We start from the raw sequence: 18978 nt of genomic DNA on the forward strand, positions 1-18978 counted from the left end.
TTTATAGATCCACTATATTAGACTACAAAAGTTCACAACACATTCAAAAGTTTGGGGTCAGTAATTTAAAAAATAATAATAATAATACTTTTATTAAGCAAAGATGCATTACATTAATCAAAAGTAACAGTAAAGACATTTACATTGTTAAAAAGTGCTGTTCTTTTGAATCATCCTGAAGTTATGGAAGCTTGTTTTCGTCACAGAATAAAACATTTTAAAAAATAATTGCAACTTTTTATCTCACAATTGCGAGTTTACATCTTGCAATTCTGACTTTATTTCTCAGAATTGCGAGATATAAAGTCAGAATTGCGTGAAATAAATTCGCAATTGCGTGTTATAAAGTCAGAATTGCGAGATATAAAGTCAGAATTGCGTGAAAAAGTCGCAATTGCGTGTTATAAAGTCAGAATTGCAAGATATAAAGTCAAAATTGCGTGAAATAAAGTCGCAATTGCGTGTTATAAAGTCAGAATTGCGAGATATAAAGTCAGAATTGCGTGAAATAAAGTCGCAATTGCGTGTTATAAAGTCAGAATTGCGAGATATAAAGTCAGAATGGCGTGAAATAAATTCGCAATTAAGTGTTATAAAGTCAGAATTGCGAGATAAAAGTCAGAATTGCGTGAAATAGTCGCAATTGCGTGTTATAAAGTCAGAATTGCAAGATATAAAGTCAGAATTGCGTGAAATAAATTCACAATTGCGTGTTATAAAGTCAGAATTGCGAGATATAAAGTCAGAATGGCGTGAAATAGTCACAATTGCGTGTTATAAAGTCAGAATTGCGAGATATAAAGTCAGAATTGCGTGAAATAAAGTCGCAATTGCGTGTTATAAAGTCAGAATTGCGAGATATAAAGTCAGAATGGCGTGAAATAAATTCGCAATTAAGTGTTATAAAGTCAGAATTGCGAGATAAAAGTCAGAATTGCGTGAAATAAAGTCGCAATTGCGTGTTATAAAGTCAGAATTGCAAGATATAAAGTCAAAATTGCGTGAAATAAAGTCGCAATTGCGTGTTATAAAGTCAGAATTGCGAGATATAAAGTCAGAATTGCGTGAAATAAAGTCGCAATTGCGTGTTATAAAGTCAGAATTGCGAGATATAAAGTCAGAATGGCGTGAAATAAATTCGCAATTAAGTGTTATAAAGTCAGAATTGCGAGATAAAAGTCAGAATTGCGTGAAATAAAGTCGCAATTGCGTGTTATAAAGTCAGAATTGCAAGATATAAAGTCAGAATTGCGTGAAATAAATTCACAATTGCGTGTTATAAAGTCAGAATTGCGAGATATAAAGTCAGAATGGCGTGAAATAGTCACAATTGCGTGTTATAAAGTCAGAATTGCGAGATATAAAGTCAGAATTGCGTGAAATAAAGTCGCAATTGCGTGTTATAAAGTCAGAATTGCGAGATATAAAGTCAGAATGGCGTGAAATAAATTCGCAATTAAGTGTTATAAAGTCAGAATTGCGAGATAAAAGTCAGAATTGCGTGAAATAAAGTCGCAATTGCGTGTTATAAAGTCAGAATTGCAAGATATAAAGTCAGAATTGCGTGAAATAAATTCACAATTGCGTGTTATAAAGTCAGAATTGCGAGATATAAAGTCAGAATGGCGTGAAATAGTCACAATTGCGTGTTATAAAGTCAGAATTGCGAGATATAAAGTCAGAATTGCGTGAAATAAAGTCGCAATTGCGTGTTATAAAGTCAGAATTGCGAGATATAAAGTCAGAATGGCGTGAAATAGTCACAATTGCGTGTTATAAAGTCAGAATTGCGAGATATAAAGTCAGAATGGCGTGAAATAAATTCGCAATTACGTGTTATAAAGTCAGAATTAGGGCTGTCACTTTACGTTCGAAAATCGATTGCACAATCGATCGGACCAACCAACGCAAGTTTCGAAAACGAAAATAGAGAATCGATTTTAACGGTCTTTTCTCGGAGCGCGTCCAGCTCGTCACGATACGCCCGCAGCGAACGCGCGTCACACAGCAACTACAGGCTCTGACAAACACGCATAACAGCAAAGCATAATGTGTCTCTTTTTACAACAAAACTGGGAATTCTGCCGGTATGCAGACAGTCTCATGCATACAGATACAGATTCGGGCTACAATCGCCTACTTAGGCGAAATTTGTTTGACGTTTCTAATAGTAAACACAGCCATATTGAAGACTGCAGTAATGTTTTTCATTGATGTTATGGCAGTCCGAAAACGAAATTTGGATTTATTGTTTTTCGAGAATGTTGCACTCCTGTTTGTTATTGTGCACGAAACTTCACGCCAATAAATCATCAAGAATATTTGCTGACTTGTGCGCGTCTCAAGCGCCCTCTTTACATCCGTCCTAATGCCTGTTAGTTGTCCGTGGATTTGCCCATATTTGGCGTTTAAAATAGAAACGTCTTCAGACATGGAAAATCGATTTTACAATCGATTCAATGAACACTTATGTCTCAAAAATCGAACAGGATTTTTTCACAAAAGTGACAGCCCTAGTCAGAATTGCGAGATATAAAGTCAGAATTGCGTGAAATAAAGTCGCAATTGCGTGTTGTAAAGTCAGAACTGCGAGATATAAAGTCAGAATTGCGTGAAATAAAGTATTAGTACACTGAAATTAGTACACTGAAAAGAATTAAGCAACACAACTGTTTTCAACATTGACAGTAATAAGAACATTTTCTTGAGCACCAAATCAGCATATTAGAATGTTTTTTGAAGCATCATGTGACACTGAAGACTGGAGTAATGATGCTGAAAATTCAGCTTTGCCATCACAGGAATAAATTACATAATATTAACTACATTTTTTTGTTCAAACACATGCAGGCCTTGTCCACACCAATACGTTTTAGTTCACTCTCCAACGTGGATACATTTGAAAACGCTGTTTTCGCACTGTAGTGTGGACTTATAAACAGAGGTATTTGAAAACAATGAAGCATGTTTAGTCATGTGACGCATATTCATGATTTTTCCTGCAGTGATTTTTTTTTGCCATGTTTAACTGAAAGAACGAGCAGAAAGAGAGAGATTTTATCTTACAAAGCTATGAAATCCAGTGGTAAAATCACAGCTTTTTAAAAAAGAAAAAAAAAAATGGCAAGAAAGGATGAAGAAAAACCCTGATATTGTTCTGATAGATATTCATGTTTATACTGGTATTGTGCCTGTTATGGGCTATTCACTTTCACACAGTTGCTAAAATATTTTTCTTTGCGCACTCTTCATATCACAATCCTGCAAAGACGACATAATTTACTCGCATTCGCTGTCCTGCGACAAAACATGAGAGCAGTCGCGTTTTAGACCAAACATATAATGGTGAGTGAGTGCGACCAGGACGCATCAGTGAATGCTGAGATATTTTGCTAAATAAAATTATCCTGCCAGAAGAAATGTGAGTTAACTTGTGAGGAACTCGTCTTATTCCATCTGTATCATCTCAGTGAGCTTTTATGAGGGTTTACCATAGACTGTAAAATAATATTGACGTAGTGTCCGTGACGTCACCCGTAGGTTTCTGAAGACCGTTTTTGAAGCCTAAAGTGGGCGTAGCCGACCATCGCCATCTTGGCAGCGCGTCACTCCCGAATTTATTTATTTTTACAGTCTGACAATGAGCTGGGGTAACGTGACGGCTAACAGACAGCAGACAAACTGCTAATGATGACTAATGACCACTGCAGCGGGAATCCACCTGTCACTCAAAAGTGGACACACCCTTAATTATGCAGAAATTTAAGGCTTAATATAATTTAAACGGATGAGTTATAAAAACATTCACCCCCCTCACAGTTGTCATGAAGGGCAAAATTAGCTGTATAGACCAAAGCCACTTTTTGCACCAGGCTGTAAACATGTTTTTTTCTGCTGTAAAGTTGGGAATTTCAACATGGGGGAGATGCAGATCTGACTCACTTTTGCAGCCAGCCTCAAGCAGCCAGTTGATGAATTGCCGTTTAATTCACTTCTGTGTTGGTTTCAAGAGAGAGACAGGGAGGTTGTTGCTTGGGGTTTACGCATGTGCAGTAAGGTGAATTTAGTGATTTCCGAAGGTTCAGTGTGTATGGGAATCTTTTGGAAAATGCTAGTGTGGACAGAGAGCATTCTGAAAATGGCGAAAACGCTGTTTTCAAATGCATCCGGATAAATGTAGACGTAGCCGCAGTCTTGGTGAGCAGATGAGACATCTTTCAATTACATTAAAAAAATCTTACTGACCCTAAACTTCTGAACAGTAGTGTAGATTAATCCATTCAGCAGAAGCGTTAACCCAAAACAATTCCAATGCATCATTTTAACAACATGCACAGGATTCGAAGCCATGACCTTAATGTTGCTAGCGCCATACTTGACTAATTGAGTTGCAGATGCTCATAGAGGCCTGTACACTGATGAGACTAGAGCTAACATACTTCGCTGTAGCATTTTTGTAGTATGTTTGTGTGTGTGTGTAAGTATGTTGAGTTCTTGTTAGATCTCTGAACGTCTGTTCAGAGTTTGTGTGTTTTCCACAGCTGTGAGATGTTAAAACTGGTTGTTATCATTGCTGGCTTGAGGTCTTTTAGTAACTGTGGGGGTTTCAGCTACCAAAGACTTGACCAAACTAGACAGATCCACACAAAACATTATTACCTAGGAAAATTTAAGATTTATAGATCTTTTTATAGTAAACAGATGCAGTCCTGGTAGAAATAATGATGATTTATACACATGCACACATTGAACTGGACTTTGATTACATTACTTTCTTATTCAGGAAGTCATATTTTCCAAATGTTTAACTCTGAGCTGTAAAATTTTATACATACATATATTATATTTATATATAGAAAGTGCATGTGTGTGTGATTTCAATCACATTCTTGTGCACATCTGTCTCTATGGTAAGATATATATATTTTTACATTTTAGGTTAACATTGCTTAAATTCACTTGTGATGTGATTATAGGAATCTGTTTTATAAGTTGATAAAGGCTGAATTAAATAAAAACATAGAAATAGTGAAGAGTAGTACGCTACTATGCTATTCTGCAATTCTTAACCCTGAGTACAGCTCTGTTAGCCAAGCGAATCAGGTCAAAGCAAACATAGGTTGTCTCTAAATCAAATCAAGCTTGACCACTATAATTTAATACTGTATGTTTGAGTCTCTTTCTATTTCAATCTCTGCCTTTGGACAGTTGTTGATGCACACAGTCTCAGGGTCAAAGACGAGCATTTTAAGGAGTCCACAGTCCAGTGAAGAAAATCCTTTGCCTTCTCTTTCGTATCATTCTTATTTTCATCCAATTTTACTTGTAAATGTCTCTTACATATCTTGTAGACTTATGCAGGATTTTAGATAAGATTATTCAATATTAAATATAAATATAACTAGTCCAAATCGCTATTACTTGAACTATGGATTGTATAGACAAGATACTATAAAATATACTGTAAAATGTACTACAATACTATCCCTTTGACATTGTTAATGTTACAACCAATTGTTTTGTATTCTCTCGTTTCTTTCTCTCTTTTGTTTTGGAAGTGTTTGTGTCCAGGTACGGTGCTGATTGGCTCCTGCAGGCTAATGACTGTCTCATCTCTTGATTGGTGCATTCGATTCCAGGCACACCTTAAAAGTCCTGATGTCACTTCCTTCGGGGGAGAACATTGTGTTGTTGTGAGGACAGAATTGTTGGTTTTGGTGGCTGTGTATGCGTGATTAGATGAATTTTGACTGTTAAGAGTGATCGTTGTTTGTTCTCTGAAAAGAATTACAGATTGTAAGTAGGAAACTGTTTGGTATTTCGACCGTATTGACTGTTACTGACAATGATTTGGATTTCCCTTTTAACACTGTTTGCTTGAGCTTGTAAATAGTTTGTCTATCATTGTAAATATCTTGATGGTTTGGGAAAGTAAGGAGTTTGATGCCATTATAGTTTATTGTAAACCTTTTGATCTCTGTTTTGGCTAGGAAGTTAGATTAATATATTGTACTTTTATTTTATTTTATTTTGGTTAGGTTTTAGGAAAGAGGTTAAAGTAAGAAAGTTTTGTCTGTTATTTTGGCCAGGTCAACTCCCAAAGAAAAGGTCCCTATTTATTTATTTTGACTTGTATTTTTTTTTTGGTTTCATTAAACTCTCAAAAGATTCCTCGCTTCCACTCTCTCATTTCATGTTGCGCCCTTTACCCCCTAGACGGGGCGTAACAGATAAACACTCTAAAACACAATTCGCTATGGGATATTAGTCAGAATGTTTTAACAAATGTTACTGCTCTCAGGAGGCAGGTTATTGCATAAACTGTAAATAAAGACTTATTTTACAGAGGCATTGAGGCCTCTCGAGTGTATATTCAATACAGGAAATGTCAATACTTATCACAGAACAATCCCTCTAGTTAGAAACAATAAAACGTAGTTTGTACCATTTACATTTGTACAAGGCCATCGTTAAAATTCACAAGAGTATTTTTATGGGTGGACCCCCTCTGCTGTTCTCTTCTGGACTCGTTTGTCATATACAAGTGCAATCACACACAGTACTATCACTGTATCATTCCAACATTCCAAAGTCTCTGAATCATTTGAACCCATTTCATAGCAGAGGCACAAAAAAACAAAAAGGAAAATAGCAGCGCAGAGAAATGAGTGTTACACTCCGGAGTTATTTTTGACCACAAAACACTGATTAGAACACTGAACATACAATCCCAGTTATAAATCATTTGAAAACATCGAACCAAGTTCATTCAGTCTCGAACATGTAACAAGTGCTTTCAGACTTGTCTTAAAACAACTGTGTCCAATAACACATAATGACTCCTTTTTCAACAAGTCTCTATAAAAACCATAGACAGACCACAGTGATGGCTTCAACCCTACTATTATGAAACAGACCCATCGTTCATCTTCTGAGCAAACCCAGCTGAAACGTTCACTGAGCTTAACCTCTTTTGCAGAGTGCGTGTAGTGACACTCCTCTTAAATCATGCTCGTTCTTTCCACTCATTCCATTTCACTCTCTCTCTAATCTGTGTGTCAACGATCAGAGTTGTCCTCTTTGTAGGAAGTGCTGATAAGATTATTGTCATGATTGTGTGTGTTGAGTTAACTTTCACAACTGCTTGTTTCGCCCTTTTGTTGACCCAGAAAAAGTCACTATGTCAGCTAAATGACAAGAAAGACCATATTTGGGGCTTTTAGGCCATGTCTGTTTTATGTTACCATACTCCAAAAGTTGACAAAATTAACTTTCAGCAGATATCAGGGCTCTAGAATAGTGGGAATATAGGCGGTGGGTGAACCAACTCCAGGGTAAGGCTAGATGCGCATCTTCTTTAACTCTTTCCCCGCCAGTGTTTTTGATCATTTTCACAAAGATTCATGGCCCCAGAATATTTTGTTGTATGAATATGCAATATATCAAATGTATTTTTTCTTATCAACACTTGAATGTGGGTAAGTTTAATAAAAAAAAGCAACATTTTGAGCAAAAAGCTGAGAAAATAGCGTTTTTGTCAAAGAAGATGCAGAAGATGCACAAATCACGTTGTAAATAGAAACCTTTGACGCTCTCAAGAGCACAAACACAGAATCTCTTTCAACAATATGCTATTAATATAGAAAAAAACTGATCCTAGACCAGCAGTTGTGGGCAGCTCTTCCCTCTAAAAACAATGGATTGGATTCAGAATGACGATCAAAATGGAGTAAATCGAGTCCATAAACACCCTTAATGCTTGCACAGACCTATAGCTCGTTCTGGATTGACATTTCATTCAGTAACATTAGACAGTTTTGATTCATATGCTGTTTAATGTTGGTGATCGCGTTATTTTATGCACATGATTACATATGAGATTGCTGGTTTCTGCATCTTCTTCGCATGTGTTTTGATCAGGAGACTTCAGAAGATGCGTGATAGCGCCCCCATACCGCTTAACAGTGAAAACACGGAAAGCCAGAAACGTCCTTCAATGGCAGGGAAGCATTTCTCACAAATGACGGAAATGTCTGTCAGGGAAAGAGTTAAAAACATTTAAATAGAATACTGCTCAACGCTGCAAATCACGTTGTAAATAGAAACCTTTGACGCTCTCAAGAGCACAAACACAGAATCTCTTTCAACAATATGCTATATTAATATAGAAAAAACTGATCCTAGACCAGCAGTTGTGGGCAGCTCTTCCCTCTAAAAACAATCAGAAGCAGCAGCAGGGGTTTGGCCAGGGGTTTGGCTCACCAGGTTTCTCACCCTTCACCAGCATATGATCATTAAAATCTTAGACACATCACTAGAGCAGTTTACAATTCCTAAGTCCTGAGTTCCACAAGCCAATAACAATTCCTTTGTAGTACTGCCAGATAAAGTTAATGAAAAGTTCATTTACAATATTTAAAGTTGTTCCAACCAATTTGTGTATGCAACTCCAATACTTTCTGCATGAACTAACAACTAGTCGCAAGCCCAAATTCTATTAAATCGCACCTGTAACCAGTGACAGTGATTAAAGTAAATTAAATATCAAAGGCGTCCATGAAACTAGAAATGATCATCACATCATCGCTGATTAACCAACAGCAGTTTAAATGGAGAGTGAAGCACTGATCATAACTCTGTCTCTGTATGTTATGAAAATACACTACACACACGAGACATGCTGGTGTGCAGCTCAGTTCTTTTGCACTGTATGACATGACGGACAACTAGTTGTCCAGTCCGGTTCACACAGTGGGGATCAGTGGGGTTATTGAAAAAAAAAAAAAAAACACGTTTTGAATAAAATAATAATAGTAAAATCTTGGGTTTTTATTTTGTTTTTATTTATTTTGGTGGAAAAACTTCCCGACCCCTGCTCTAGACTATCATTTGGGAGCAGTAGCACGGGTATAGTTCTACAAATGAAGGCTCCAGCACCTGATTTGGTAGCACTAAAAATAATTGGTGTCATAATATTACACAAATTATAATAGTAATAATATACATTTTTAGTATTACTAATTTTGTTTCTTGGAAATGCACATTTGACTGTAATTTGAATTGACAGCAAAAGTAAAACGTTTGCAAAAAAAAGTCAGCAAAAGTTTGAGCTGTTTTTGTTGATGAAAATAAATTTACATTTGTTTAAAAAAAAAAAAAGTAACAATCTCATTTTACATGGTAAAATCTAAATATTCTGATTGAGTTAGAACTTAGTTAATAAGAGTTAGTAACTCTTATTAAAATTGGTCTTCCATAGTACCATACATTTGTAGATCATGATAAACAGGTAAAACCATGCATAGCACCTCAGTCATGCAAAAAGTAACTATATGGTTTCTATGCCTAGCCCGAACACATTTAGTATAAATAAAAATGCAAAAAAGGATATATCTAACAAATACTGTGATTATATTCAATATCTTTAATACATTTAAAGCTACAATACAGGTATGTCATTTTTTTCATCGCTAGGGCTCGCTAACCTCTTCCAATAACAAAGGCGTAGGTTGATGACGCAAGTGAAGAATTAAAAAATTCTTGGAAACACTTAGGATAATTTAAGAACACAATTCAAAGAAATATATAACACTGTGCAAGTGGCTTTTGGATATTTTAATACAATATTCTTAATTTTTTACCTTTAATACATGTGTCCATTAATAATAGGCCTATAATAAATTGCTATATAATATGTTTACAGTTAGCGTTACTACAGAAAATCCATGGTAAATGTTGGTGATTTGTGGATTGAAAAGCCTTCTAACTGGATAATTTTGTTTTCTACATCAGTGTTGTTAAAATGTCATTGCTGGTTCTTCTGGCTTTGAACTATAGTTTAATCACAGAGACATTTATGGTTTATATCGGAGAACTCTGCGGTGGACTTGAAAGCTGTTTAGTGGTGGCGTTATCGAGATGGCCAGCGAGTAGCTTGTGCTGCTCTTTCTTTTAGCCGTGCTGATAAATGAGCCATGTGACGCGGTTTAAATGAGTTGCACTGTTTTGTCCCACAGTTGGCGTATTTACCATTTAACATTTCTCATACACAACAGAAATGGCACCGCTTACCAGTTTAACAGATTGGTGATGGCAACAGTGTGACCTCTAACAAATTTCAGCCGCACCGACAGAAAAACATTTAGTCGCAGTCTAGAGCCCTGAGAGCCCCCACACATAACCACAAAATAATAAATATTTTTCTTTCAGAGAAACTGACCAATACTGATACTGCAAGACCCAAGTGCATATAGAAATTTCTAGCATAAATAGCATGGTTTTGCCAGGCTATGATTTAAACTGATAGCAACTGGCTATTAATACAAAAAAAATTCTATATATACACCACTCAAACTTCCTGTTTTATTAGGAAATACATCAACACAGGAAATAAAAATGCATTCGTCAAAACATTTCATGGGGTTGTTAAATGTGAATGTGTGGCTGTGTGTGTGTATGTGTGTGTTTGACCTTAGTCACCGCCAAGTCTTGAAATGTTTTCCTCTAGTGTGGGAAGGCCAAAATAACAGGACAAACGCAGACAGGGATGTTTTGTACAGTACATTTCGAACTGAAAGAAAACAAGGGAGAAAAAAAAAGAGTTTGATAATGCAAAAAAACAACTTACCCTTGGTGTGGGAGGCCCGTGGTCGTCAACAAAAGTGGATTCTCCTGTGAAGAAAACAGAGTGTCAGAGTGAGCTGCTTACATGCAACATCTGTTATTTAGTAAATCATAAGCTTAGAGAACAATGCAGGCAAAAAATAAACTTTTTTAGCGCATTTAGTGAAAAACTATATTTTGGAATAGAGCAGACTCAGCATCTGAGATGTATCTGCAATGAAATCTGCATGGGAGCCAGATGAAATCCACTGTGCGGAAACGGAAGAAGTGTGTTTTCGTGGGTGTTTGAGAGAGAAACAACGCCTTCTGTGATACAGTAGTGGCTAAGTAAAAAGGAGACACTCTTTCATCTCAAACAAGGGTCTACTCTTTAATCCCCACTCCAGATGGCATGCTGGAATCAGTGATGTTCTTCTTGTTAAAGGGATCGTTCATTCAAAACATAATTCATCATTTACACACCCTCATGTCTTTTAAAACCTGCACGACTTACTTTCTTCTGAGGAACAAAAATGAAAAATTTAGAACGTGCAAGCTGCTCTTTTCAATGAAAGTGAATGGTGACCAAGATTTTCATTGAATCAACATCATAAATTACATTTCGGTCAGTTCCTCACACAAACTACGGCCTCCAAAGACTTCAAAGTCATATAAAGCCCCTTTCACATAGCGCGATGATCCCGGTAAATTGCCAGAACGGCTTCTGTGTGAATGCAAACACGACCCGGGATTAAAGCCGGCATCGATGCCGGCTTGGGGACCTAGTAACATTGCCGTGTTCAGTCCCGTCCCGGAACGCACGCTGTGTGAACAAACGCCGTAATAATGCCGTGTCGAAGTGATGCCACTGAAGCCGGGATCGTTCGCCAGCTAGTGAAACGGTATGTAATGCGCAAGTTTATGATCGAATCAGAGAAAAAAAATGCACAAGCGTGGTTTCTCGAGAGAGAAATCGCAGCTCATAAGCAAACTTAAGACGCTACTGAGACATTACAAGTCACATCGATGTCACGTGTCTTTGCGGGATTTTTACGGGTTGTGTGTGAACGCACTTTCTGTTTCCGGAAAATCACTGGCAGTGTGAATGAACCAAAATCAAACGAACCCGGGTCAAATCTTAGGTCACTTTATCCGTGTATTTTCCGGAATCTCTGTGTGAAAGGGGATTAAGTCATATGGTCATATGGACCACTGTTATTCTGCTTTTATGGTGTTTTTTTTTTTTGGAGTTGGTCCCCATTCACTTTCATTGTGTTGAATAGAACAGCTCAAATATTTAGCTAACCGTTTCATTTTGTGCTGCACGCATGAAAAACAGTCATTCAGGCTTGGACTGACATGAGGGTGAGTATTTTCATTTACACATTAAGGTGCACTGCTCCTTTAATGCTATCTGTTGCGCTCTGCCTGTGTCCGTCTGCTGAATAAATAACCTATCAAGCAACACAGAGCTGCTATACTTCTCAGCCTATCTTCAACTTTCTCAGTTTGAGGCTGAGCTACAGAATGAGATATTCATAGACAGAGATTGATGCATTCTCATCCTCTGAGCAAAAAGTCATAAAGCTTGAATAGTTTTTCAGCACAGATAAATCACAAACAGAAGGAACAACAAAGAGAATGTACGGTTCTAGACTGATGGTGGCAGTAATGTAACATCTTTCAGCATGTGATACAGTATATGTAAAGAAAAGTAAATACACTCTCTTGAGACATGATTCTTGTGTTTACCGAATTATATACACTACACTACTATTCAAAGGTTTGGGGTCAGTTTAACGTCCATACCTTTTATATGTCAAAAGAAAATTTGATTTCTCAATTCATGACCCCTTTAACAAATAGGATAGATATCCGATCAGTAAAAATGCATGAAGTGACCAGGTGTAAACAAGCCCTGTGATGAAGTTCAGAAGAACATAATTTATTTGAAATAGAAAGTCATAAAGTCATTTTTTAGATCAATTTAATGTGTCCTTGCTGAATAAAAGTAATAATTACTGTCAAAAATAATCTCAGTTTCTATGTAATCCATCAGAAGAATCCATCAGACCTCATGTTCCTCGTTTAGTGGCTGTTGTCAGCACTGAGATCGTGTTAACAGGACCATATGTCTTTAACCACGCATACTATGTGTACACTACACTTATGAACTCGTACACTGCTGACACACAAGACATGACTAAGTTGATTCAGTCTAATTATCCACAGTCTATTCATTACAAATGCAATTTGTCAATTTAAAGCTGCAGTCCGTAGTTTTTCCTCTTTGTCGCCATCTCTGTTTGAAATCTGCAATCGCAGAATGATCAACTTTACGTGGGTTGTGCCTCGGGACGGCACTGCGCGGATGAATCCAATGTTTTGAGGAGAATGTGCGGCTGTCAGACACTGGTGCCGGTGTGGAGACTGTCATTCGCAATAACAGATTCTACTTTTTGGATTTTTCACCGGAAAATGACGTCTGAACAAGTAACATCCACTTTTGTTCTGACCAACTAAGGGAAAAAAGCATTGCAGTAAATCACACTGATTAAATCTAACGAGCGCTTATCATATCACGTCAAACCGTGCAAATTATACTTTGATCTCAAATTGTTAATGTTAACAACATCAGCATTGCGTGACTACATTTAATGCCCTTCCGATATTTATCCTGTTTTCGCATGGACCCGGTTGCAGTCTCTTTTTCTGTAGCCACTCCGAAGTCTTTTGCATTTTACAACGGATGAATCTCCAGTTGTCACTGGTGATTGTCATTTGAACCTTTCTGGATCCGCCATCAAATTGTTAAAGGGATACTTTAGGATTTAGCATTAAACTTTGTATTAGTAGAAAACCTGTAGTATTTTCGAATTACCGTGCTTTCCTCCCTCATGTCCCCCTGAGACGAGAGATTTATGTATTTTTTGTCCGGAAAAAATCCTCCGATGACGCAAAAATCGTCATTTTGCGTCATCGGAGGATTTTTTGGCCAGAGGCTAAAGACTACAGCCAGTAGTAGGGGCTGTCCCGCATGTTTTCAACCCGCCCATAGAGGGTGGGATCTCACTCACAGAATGTACACAGTGTCGGCCATCTTTCTTTGGAAGCTAAACTAGCAGGCTCTTGTTCTGTGGAGAAAGCTGAGTAGTAAGGGTTACCATCCTCTTTTTCCCGGACATGTTCGGCCGTCGAGATCGTCCAAAATGTCCGGGATTCGGCTTTTGCTTTCTGCAGTCGCCATTCATTGTTTACATGCACACCTTTTGTTTCAATCTAACTGAATTCATTCCGATTGGTGAATCTGAATGTAGTGTTTACATGAACGCTAAATAAGTGATCGGCTGATGTGCGTTTTAACATTGCTAAGAAAATTCCCGCTCCTCCGTGAGAGATACGAGACCGGTGCGTCTCACAGGTGTCGTTCATCAGTAATCACGCCACCGGCCTCGCGCCATTCTCCCGCGCCCCTCAGCCTCGTCCTGCTCGCCACAGTAAACATAATGAATGGCGACTGTAGAACGCAAAAGCCGAATCCCGGACATTTTGGGCGATCTCGAAATCCCGGGAAAACTCGTCACGGAGACTCACTAGTAGCCTAGTCTTGTTGTTTAACTGCGCTCTCTTACCGGTAGGCGTGGCTTGGGAGTGGCCTCCTAGGGCAGCGAAGCAAGTGCATTCTGGGAGTTGTTGTCTTTCATCCACATAAGCCAAAAATACATTTTATGGCTTTTCTCAGTCTAGAAAGCTCCAAATTCAAAAATAATTTCACATTTCTTCTACATAAATGACCTATTTTAAATACACATTCACCTTTCCAGAGGTGAAGTATCCCTTTAAGTTTAATTATATCAAGTGCTGTAAGAAAAGGCTATAAATCTCCACCTCCAACATCCTCACACGCAACAAAGCCTACTAGCCGGGACTCCTTCTTTATGTGGACAGATGTGACGTAATGACATGCTCGAATTTCCTGCGGAAATCCACCAGTACCACTGGAATTAAAAACATTATTACAAGCTTAACGTTTTGAATCGAGCTAAGGCAAACAGATAGTTTTGAACACTGGCTGGTTATGTACTGTCATGAGCTGGGTTTGTTCTCTCTCTCTCTCTCTCTCTCTCTCTCTCTCTCTCTCTCCACCTGTTCATCGTTGCAATTAGCGTTCGCCGCTGCTTCTCTGTGACACCTGTAGTCTCATTACTTTCTCTCTACTTCTAGCATTTGTTCTCCTTGTTCTTTGTCGGATTATTACGTGTGTACATGAGTCATGCCTGTGTTATATGTTATCTCCATGAAGATTTACCTTGTATTATCTTGTCTAGTCTAGAGTTGTGCTTGTCTTGTGTGCTTTCTCTGCCCTGTCACCCTGCTGCTAGTCTTCTCTATGCGGCTTTGTAGCCACTTACAAGGACTGTGTTACTACCCTACGTGAATTACCAGCTCTACCACCAAGACAGGAGTCTTCCGTTTCTGCTGACCTCCTGTAAAGTACACAGATTTTGAGTTTTTCCAGTTCTGCGGCGTTGCACGACAGACTGCCTATGTCAATTCTTCATTAAAGACTATTGCAAGAACTTGCCTTTGCACGTGGATCCTGTTTCTTCTGACATGTACTTGCTCAAAAATGTATTTTGGATAATTTTTAACCCAAAAAAGTTATGGACTGCAGCTTTAAGTGAAATGCAGATATTTTTTTTTTAATGTTTTCATAATATTTAAATGAAGTTAAAAAGTAATAATAAAGTTATTTGTACTATATATTTATAATATAGTTATTATAGTAAGTGTCTTTCAAATGGTTTGAGATAAATCCCAAAGGAAATAAAAAAAATGTGGTGAGCTTATAAACCGTTCTCTGGATTAATTGAACGATTGGTTGATGGCAATATAGTAAAATATCCTGTTTTAGAATAAAAGCATCATGTAAATGTCAAGTGACAAACTCTTGATATAATTCGTGTTACATTTTCAGCATTGCAATGTCTTCAAAATGGAATAAAAGTAGCCATGCTATACTGCTGTAAAAACTGTCCATTTAAGCCTCAGAATGACCTTGTCCTAAAATGTACTACTATAAGGATTAAGTAGTTTGTGGGGGGCTTGCTCAATTATCCACCGAAAGCCCAACTGCCCCGTTTACCCCCCATGCCGGCACCCTCGGACCAGGCTTTGGTCTGCATTGCACTTCATCTGATAATGGACCTTCATAACCCCTCAAAGCCAATTAGCACCTGCACTAACTACCCGTCCCGGCTGCAGTCGTCTGGGGTCAGATTCTCAGACTCCAGGCAAGTCATTCAGGTCGCCAGGCTTGGAAATAATTGGAGACCAACGCAGCAGAGATGCAAAACGTAAACAGAGGACTTCTGCAATGATTAGCATGGGCCAGTTGCATGAAACAGAGAGTGGGCGAAGGCTGGAAAGAAATCAAGCAGCGGTGCATTTCTGTCAACTATATTTATAGGTTGTGTTGAAGCTGGTTAAAAGCTTGCTTTGGTTATGAGAGGATCATTAATAACCTATAATTAAGACACAAAAAGTCATAATGACATTGATGGAAAAAGCCACTAACTTGGCATACTCAGACACTAAATTCCCCAGAAGGAACATTTAAAAACAAAATCAATCGTTCACATAAAGTATCCTTTTTTGGCTTTCACAAAGCAAAACATTCTCTAAAATGGAATTTTAGAAAAGCTGGCTTGGCTTAGGAATGCTGTTGTTGTGTCGGAATTCCATAAACGTATGCTTTCGGCATGTAATGTTTAATTAGGAGTTATGAAATTGGTGACTCTTTAAAGTATGGTTTAGAGATGAGGAGAGCCAGAAATATTCCAGAGGCAGAACAGGAAGCCACACAGAGTCGAAGTCTCCGTCGTGAGGTACACAAAACACAAAAGCCGCGGGCTATTTTCATCTAGTCTACATTTTCAAATCATATCCCGTAATAATCTGTGACCGCAGGTAGAACATTCTCGAGACGTTTGAGTACTATAGGAGATTCTAAACATGAAGATTAAAGCAAAAAACATCTGGCTCTTGCTCAACATTCTTGTGAACTCAAAGTCTGGTTTGATCTGATTTTAGGGAACAAGCAAGCCAACCATGCAAACAGTGTCAGCATGAACCTGTTGTCAACAGACGGCCCTCAATGAAATAAATGTATCTTCCATTATACAGTAGTCAACATTTGAAGTGGATCAAAACCTTTCTTCAAAGTTATACAAACATTTTGAACAATACCCGTTCTTGTCTTAGGAGAACTTTGATTAACTTTTTTGATCCACTTCAAATGTTGACTACTGTAGATATTTTTCCTTTTCCTTTTTTTCCCCACTATTATATAATGTGCCCAGATGATCATGGAACAATAACCTGGAGCTAATTTGAGATAATAAAAAGTTGTCTTGTTAATAATCACTATGACAACTTTTTGTTTATATTAATTTTAGTGCTGGGCAACGATTAATCGCATCCAAAATAAACATTTGTACATAATATATGTATGTGTACTGTGCATAATTATTTTGTTTATATAAATACACATACATGCATGTATATATTTAAGAAAAATGTGTTATTTATATATAAAATATTTATATTTATATATCATTTAAATTATGTATAAATATATACAGTATATACACAGTATATACATGCACATATTTGTTAAATATATACATGCATATGTGTGTATTTATATATACAAAATAATTATGCACAGTACACATACATATATTATGTACAAACGTTTATTTTGGATGTGATTAATCGTTGCCCAGCACTAAAAATAATATAAACAAAAAGTTGTCATAGTGATTATTAACAAGACAACTTTTTTATCTCAAATTAGCTCCAGGTTATTGTTTCAGGTGGTTTATTTGCTTCAATCCTCAAGAACATACTTAAACTTCAACCTTACAAAAGTTTCAATTGATCCCACTGTCTTACACCTGCACTGCACTCAGTGAAGTAAGCGCTTTAGAGGGTGTGTGACAGACAGGCTGACAGCACACTTATGCACTCTCACACTCCTGCTGGTGTGTAGCATGGCTGAGACAAGAACATATGGCTGAGGGTAAGAGGGTCCTGAAATAATGACGTCTGGTTAAACACGCCCTGTTTAAATAACATCAGAGACTTATTTCTTTATTTCAGATGCCAATTTCCCCCAACAGCATAAAGCAGTGTGCAGGTTTCTAACTCTGTTTGGTGACACAAGTACTTATAGCCGTATGTGGTCAGACCTCACTCAACCCTTTCATTTAGTATGTAGGAGTGGCCCAACATTAACCCATCAGTCTAATAAGAGTGGGTGGTTTAAGAGTCTCCACCCAGGACTGTTATTCTATAGGTCTCAGCCTGCTACCACCTGCCAAGAGTGGTAGAGTTGATGGACATCTGCTTTCCTTTTTTATAAATAATTGCTAGGTTTTGTTGTTTTAGGAACCATCACCTAGTGAGGTCCAAGTTCTTGAAGGAGCCTAGAAAGCTGTGTCAGGATTTATAAGGTGGCTTGTGTCTAATGTTAGCATGGGCATGACTGGTTCAAGCTCTTCATTTGTGAGGTTTTGATTCAAAGGAACGCCACACTTATGCCATACATAATTTCATAATGTAGTGTTCACTCATCCCCACACACTGAGCAGGGGATCTTCATAATGGCCAGCAGCCATATCACCCTGTAGCCCAAGACTGGTTGCCCACTGAAGCTAAGCAGGGCTGAGCCTGGTCAGTACCTGGATGGGAGACCTCCTGGGAAAAAACAGGTTGCTGCTGGAAGAGGTGTTAGTGAGGCCAGCAGGGGGTGCTCACCCTGTGGTCTGTGTGGGTCCTAACGCCCCAGTATAGTGACGGGGACACTATACCGCCAAAAGAGCACCGTCCTTTGGATGAGACGTTAAACCGAGGTCCTGACTCTCTGTGTTCATTAAAAATCCCAGGATGCCCTTCGAAAAAGAGTAGGGGTGTAACCCCGGCATCCTGGCCAAATTTGCCCCTTGGCCTCTATCCATCATGGCCTCCTAACCATCCCCAAATACTGATTGGCTTCATCACTGTCTCCTCTCCACCAGTAAGCTGGTGTGTGGTGGGCGTTCTGGCGCAATATGGCTGCCGTCGCATCATCCAGGTGGATGCTGCACATCGGTGGTGGTTGAGGAGATTCCCCCCTTCTATGTAAAGCGCTTTGAGGTCTCAGATAAAGCGCTATATAAATGTAACGAATTATTATTATTATTATAATGTATTGCACTTGAGTCATGCTGATTATGAGTTAGGAGCACAATGGCATATACCTACTATTGGTAAGATTCATTTTCAATGTTACAAAATATTTCTATTTCAAATACTGTTCTTTTGAAATTACTA

General features: G+C 38.0%; 2 protein-coding genes across 3 annotated transcripts in view; both read right to left on the bottom strand.

The window, feature by feature from the left end:
- The window catches only part of hpcal1 (hippocalcin-like 1), a 180361-nt gene that overhangs the window by 70756 nt on the left and 90627 nt on the right, over positions 1-18978 (bottom strand). The gene's annotated exons all lie outside the window — the stretch shown is intronic.
- Positions 1-18978, bottom strand: part of usta (uronyl 2-sulfotransferase a) — a 66841-nt gene that overhangs the window by 18675 nt on the left and 29188 nt on the right. For both annotated transcript variants that reach the window (XM_081378818.1, XM_081378817.1), the window contains exon 2: positions 10628-10671. In XM_081378818.1, coding sequence (XP_081234944.1) covers positions 10628-10671 — 44 coding nt within the window. The remainder of the gene's footprint in view (positions 1-10627; positions 10672-18978) is intronic.

Source organism: Scardinius erythrophthalmus (genome assembly GCF_964197995.2).
Source record: "Scardinius erythrophthalmus genome assembly, chromosome: 11".
NCBI lineage: Eukaryota > Metazoa > Chordata > Actinopteri > Cypriniformes > Leuciscidae > Scardinius > Scardinius erythrophthalmus.